General features: G+C 55.4%; 2 protein-coding genes across 2 annotated transcripts in view; both read right to left on the reverse strand.

Moving 5' to 3' along the window:
* Positions 1–4,867, reverse strand: part of Clasrp (CLK4-associating serine/arginine rich protein) — a 31,001-nt gene that overhangs the window by 3,962 nt on the left and 22,172 nt on the right. The window contains exons 12-16 of the mRNA XM_013032596.1: positions 4,588–4,667; positions 2,294–2,669; positions 1,177–1,392; positions 909–973; positions 122–290 (exon numbers count right to left, since the gene is read on the reverse strand). Of these exons, the coding sequence (XP_012888050.1) occupies positions 122–290; positions 909–973; positions 1,177–1,392; positions 2,294–2,669; positions 4,588–4,667 (906 nt within the window). The remainder of the gene's footprint in view (positions 1–121; positions 291–908; positions 974–1,176; positions 1,393–2,293; positions 2,670–4,587; positions 4,668–4,867) is intronic.
* Gemin7 (gem (nuclear organelle) associated protein 7) lies at positions 1,207–3,016 on the reverse strand. Its single transcript, XM_013032723.1, has 2 exons — positions 2,934–3,016; positions 1,207–2,669 (listed from the first exon to the last, which is right to left on the reverse strand). Exon 2 carries the CDS (start codon positions 2,656–2,658, stop codon positions 2,257–2,259), a length of 402 nt encoding a protein of 133 aa, XP_012888177.1. The 5' UTR covers positions 2,659–2,669; positions 2,934–3,016; the 3' UTR covers positions 1,207–2,256.

Genomic DNA, 4,867 nt, shown 5'->3' on the forward strand with positions numbered 1-4,867 from the left:
CCCGGGGCATGGGCTCCGCAGCTGCCTCAGGCGCCGCCTGCGTCCGTTCTCCGCGTCGCCGCCGGGAGCCCCAGCGCGCCTCCGCCGCGTCCCGAGCGCACCTGCTCATCCGCAGACGCACTTTCGCGAAAAGGCCTCAGGGCCCGCGGCGTGGGAAGAAAGGGGGGAAGTGTATTCCGCTTCTTTGAGGACACGATCGTCTCGCGGGCGGTACGGAAGAGCGGGGCCGCGGGCGAGAGGAAAAGCCACGACACCAGAGAAACCCGAGTAGCGAATCTGCGGCGCCGGAACTGCAGAAAATGAGGGGCGGGCCCAGCTGGACGCCGTCTCCCCGGACAGCGCGCACGCGCGGACCCGAGCCGCTCCGCCTCCGCCCAGGCTCCGCCTCCCGCACTTTCGTCACGACAGGTTGCTAGCGATCCAAAGGCCTGGGAGCCAGAACAACCGAGGAGAAAGGGGGGTGGGAGGGGAACAAGGGGTTGCGGGATGCGGAAGGACAAAGGGACCGGCGCTGCTGTGCTGTGTGAGGACGCACAGCTGACAGGGAGGGATTTTCCGTCTGGAAGCGAAGCCTCTGGCCCCTTGTTTATTCTCTGGCCTCTCATTGGCAGACGGGATGTCGTCATTGGCTGTCAGGAATGTGGCAGCACTGCTTGAAATACATGCAGTAGGGTTACACTACCGAGACCCGGCTGGACGTCGTGGTGCACGTTGCAACCCCCCCCCAACTGGAAAAGTTGAGGCAGGAGGCTCACAGGTTCCAGGCAGGCCTGTGCGGCGCAGAGCTGGCTCGGGGGCAGCCTCGGCCACCTAACGAGACGCTGCCTCGACATAAACACGGAAGAGCTGAGGCTGTAGCTCAGGGGCACAGCGCTTGCCTGGGTACACGCAAGAAACTGGCTCGGCACCTAACTGCAGCGAGAAAAACCGCTCGGCGAGCAGTGTCAAATCCGATTGGGAAAATACAAAACACCTGGGAGAAGAAAAAGACCGAAAAGGCGAGCAGCGTGACTCCACCGGGCCGACCACCACCAGGTGGCGGAGGAGGATCACCCAGCCCGGCTGGAGTCGATGCCTTCGCTAGCCCACGATTCGCGTCGGCACTTTCGTCAAGCTGCCCCCAGCGCGCCTGCGCACGAGAGGGCGGGGGGGGGGGGCCTGAAACCTCAAACCTGCGCTTGGGTACGGCCAATTCGGCTGCTGCCATGGCAACGTGAACAAGGGGCGGGGCGAATTACGCCGTGAACGAGGCCCCCCCGGCCGCTGGGCGGGGCCTCGCCGCAGATGCTGTGAATGGACGGGCGGCGGCGGCGGCGGCGGCGTTCGAAGGTCCCGAAGGTCCCGTTCCCCGTGGCAAAGAAGGGCTTCGTCTGCATTGTGATCTTGAAGGGACTGGGGAGGGGACAGAAACTACCTGGGTTTCTTGTGGCCGGAAGGCTAAGCGCAGCGGGTGACATGGACGTGGGTCGCCCAGGTACAAATGAAGCACAGCGGCTTTGCCTGAACTACTGATCCGTGGCTTTTGTTCAATGATCGCCACCGCATCCGGTGGTCACTTGGAGGCCGGGCGGTCTTAAACCCAGTATGGGCCACACCTCTGGCCTTTTGATCCCTACCCACCCCCAAATACAAGCTCCCATTTGGGGGGGATGCTAGACATTCCCTTACCCCAGTCCCTTCCTAAATGGAGCTCCTCCATCCCTTACGACGTACACTTAAAACATGAGAGCCAGATACAGTGGCTCATACCTGTAATCCCAGAAGATAAGGACTCTAAGGCTCTAAGGATAAGACTCTAAGGACTACAGTGAGACCCTAGACCCAATAGACATTTGTATATAAACATAGGAAAGACAGAAGTCGGATTTTCCGTGGAAAATAGCTTCTTTGGCATCAGAGGGGGAGGGGAAGGGGAGAAGAAGAATCTTCAGGGTAGGTGACCTTTTCAACCAATTCAATAAACAGCTCCCTTAGGTAGCTGTCTTCCTTCAGTGCCCTTCTTCCCACCAGGCCCGGTTCTGCAGGACTCAGTTCTGAGGTAGAATACCTTTCAGGTTCCTTCCCTTGGGACCTAAAACTCATGGCTGTGGTTTCTCTCCACTGACCCTGGAGGTGGGAAGAGCGCTGGAGCTTGACTTGGAACTCAAAGAGGCAGAGACCTTCATGGGCCAAGGTCCTGGCCTGGGCCCTTTGGAGGCCCAGAATGGTGGGCTAGGCCACACAGTTAAAAGGGCAGGGCTGGGGGAAGGTTCTTCTTCAGAGCCTGAAGGTATAAGAAATAATGTCACTGCACCGAAGCAATGCCTCAGCCTGCACACCTATGGGAGTCTGCAGCTTCGACACATAGAAGTTGGCCACGTCCAGGTCAGTGGCTCCAAAATGGGCAGCCACGAGCACGCCCTGGTGCAGGGTGAAGCTCACTGGGCGGCCCACCATGGCCAGCAGGCTGCGAAGGTAGCGCTCCCGGAGTGTGGCCCGGGCTCGCTGCTCCTGGGTTTCTGGAGAGTCTTCGCTCATAGGACTTTCTTGGAGTTCAGAACTACCAGACTTCAGGGGGACCCTGCGTCCTTCAGGGGCAAATCCACGGCTGAAGCCATCAGGACCCCGGGGAAGCCGGATCACAGGCACAGGCACAGGGATGGCAGGTGGCGACTGCATTGTTCCGGGTGCTGAGTGAAGAACAGGGAAAGCATTAAGGAGGGACCTGGCCCAGGCCTCCCCAAGAGCCCCTGCCTGCCTGCTGCCCCCAGAGGAGTGTGGGAACTCTACCAAGACAGGATGAGACAAGGGGATTGGATTAGGTGGCTGTAGGTTAAGAGAAACCAATCAATACTGGCCTCAAAGGTTTTTTGTTGTTGTTGTTGGGTGGCCTAGATCACAAGACCACACTAGGTAGGATTAGGGACTATTTACATTTGTTTTTTAAACCTCACCATTTTAGTCAAATTTTGGTCCACAGGGCCTCACTCCAGCCTAGATTCATCCTGAAATAAGAAGCAAAATGCCCAGGTCTCTAGGATTAGTACTTAGTGCTGAGAATTAAGCCAGTGGTCAAAAATTGTTCTAAGTCTCTGACGCAAACAAAATGAGGGGAAGACAGTGAAGACCCTTTCTCTCTACTTAGGACAAAAAAAGGGGGTGGAAGATTTCATCCTGTGTCAGTAATCTTCACTTTCACAAAGTAGAAATAAAGCTAGGAGATGGCTAATCTATCCACTGAGCACTGGCTGGAGAGCTGGCCCTAGGAAGGAGGGCAGACATCTTCCAAAAGCACAAGTGAGTACTGAAAGATTCAAGAATGAAGGTATGATCTGATTAAAAGGAAAAAATATATACTAGTTTAAGAAAGGCCAGATAGGGTGTGTACAAGCAGGCTAGAGCAGCCTCCTATTATCCATGCTCTCAGGAGACCAGGCCCCAGAGGTCTTAATCCTTTCAGGATCCCAACCAGGGATTTCCTGCCCTTAAGGCAACAAGGAGGAAAAATATCCAAACCCATTGTCCACCAGGTGGGAATCAGAATCTGGAGCCCCCCACCCCCATCCCTTAGGTCAGTGGTGAAGGAACCAAGTTTCAGAACTCACATTAAGACAATAAGGGACTGGGGCTGGGAAGGTGGCTCAGTGGTAGAGCACTTGCCTTGCATGTCTGAGGCCCTGGGTTCGATTCCTCAGCACCACATAAGAAAAAAGAAAAAAGCCAGAAGTGGCGCTGTGGCTCAAGTGCTGGGATGCTAGCCTTGAGCTGAAGAGTTGAGGGACAGCACCCAGGCCCAGAGTTCAGGCCCCACGACCGGACCAAAAAAAAAAAAAAGAAAGAAAAAGCATCTGAGATCGAGGATGGAAGTTCAAAGCCAGCCTGAGCAGCTGGACAGGAAAGTCCATAGGACTCATCTTGATAAACCACTAGAAAACCAGAAGTGGCACTGTGACTCAACGTGGTAGAGCACTGGCCTTGAGCAAAAAAGTTCAGGGACAGTGCCCAGGCCCAGAGTTCAAGCCCTATGACCAACCCCCCCCCAAAAAAAAAAAATACAAGAAAAGAAGCTGGATGGGGAAAAAAAGTGTGTGTGAAAATGGTGCCAATAATTCTAGCTATTCAGGAAGCTGAGATCTGAGGAACATGGTTCAAAGTCAGGCTAATCCTGGAGACCTTTATCTCCAATGAAGCACAGAAAAACCTGAACTGGAGCTGTGGATCAAGTGACAGAACACTAGGTAGCTCTGAACAATAAGTAAAAACTGAGGGACAGGGCTGGGAAGGTGGCTCAGTGGTAGAGCGCTTGCCTTGCATGCATGAGGCCCTGGGTTTGATTCCCCAGCACCACATAAGCAAAAAAAAAGAAAAAAGCCGGAAGTGGCGCTGTGGCTCAAGTGGTAGTAGAGCGCTAGCCTTGAGCTGAAGAGCTGAGGGACAGCGCCCAGACCCAGAGTTCAGGCCCCAGGACTGGACCCCAAAAAACAAACAAAAACAAAACTGAGGGACAGCACCCAGGCCCTGAGTTCAAGCCCTAGTACTGGCACAGAAAAAGAGAGGAGAAAACAAAACAAAAAAGGTGCATGGAAAATCCCTTTGTACAATGAATACATAGGCCAATGGGAGGATAGCAGTAGAGGTTTGCAGACCTAGCACACAAGGACTCGGACTGGTTCCCTAGCAACCCAAGGCTAGAAAGTTAAAAATCAAAAAGGTGAGGAGAGCTCTCGGTGCAGGAGAGCTGGCAGGTGTGCAGACCGGGGCCCCCGGGGTGAAGTAGGGAGAGTGGGGGGTCCCCCGCCCCCGCATCGCCCTCCCTTTCCCACACAAACGGAGCCCCCCCCCGCCCCCGCGCGCTCCCGCCCCCAGATCCCGGGGTCGCGGGCGGCCA

Source organism: Dipodomys ordii, unplaced genomic scaffold (genome assembly GCF_000151885.1).
Source record: "Dipodomys ordii isolate 6190 unplaced genomic scaffold, Dord_2.0 Scaffold156, whole genome shotgun sequence".
NCBI lineage: Eukaryota > Metazoa > Chordata > Mammalia > Rodentia > Heteromyidae > Dipodomys > Dipodomys ordii.

Bases quoted from the DNA above. Each gene is read 5' to 3' on its own strand.
- Gemin7 (XM_013032723.1), bottom strand. From the start codon at position 2,658: ATGCAGTCGCCACCTGCCATCCCTGTGCCTGTGCCTGTGATCCGGCTT.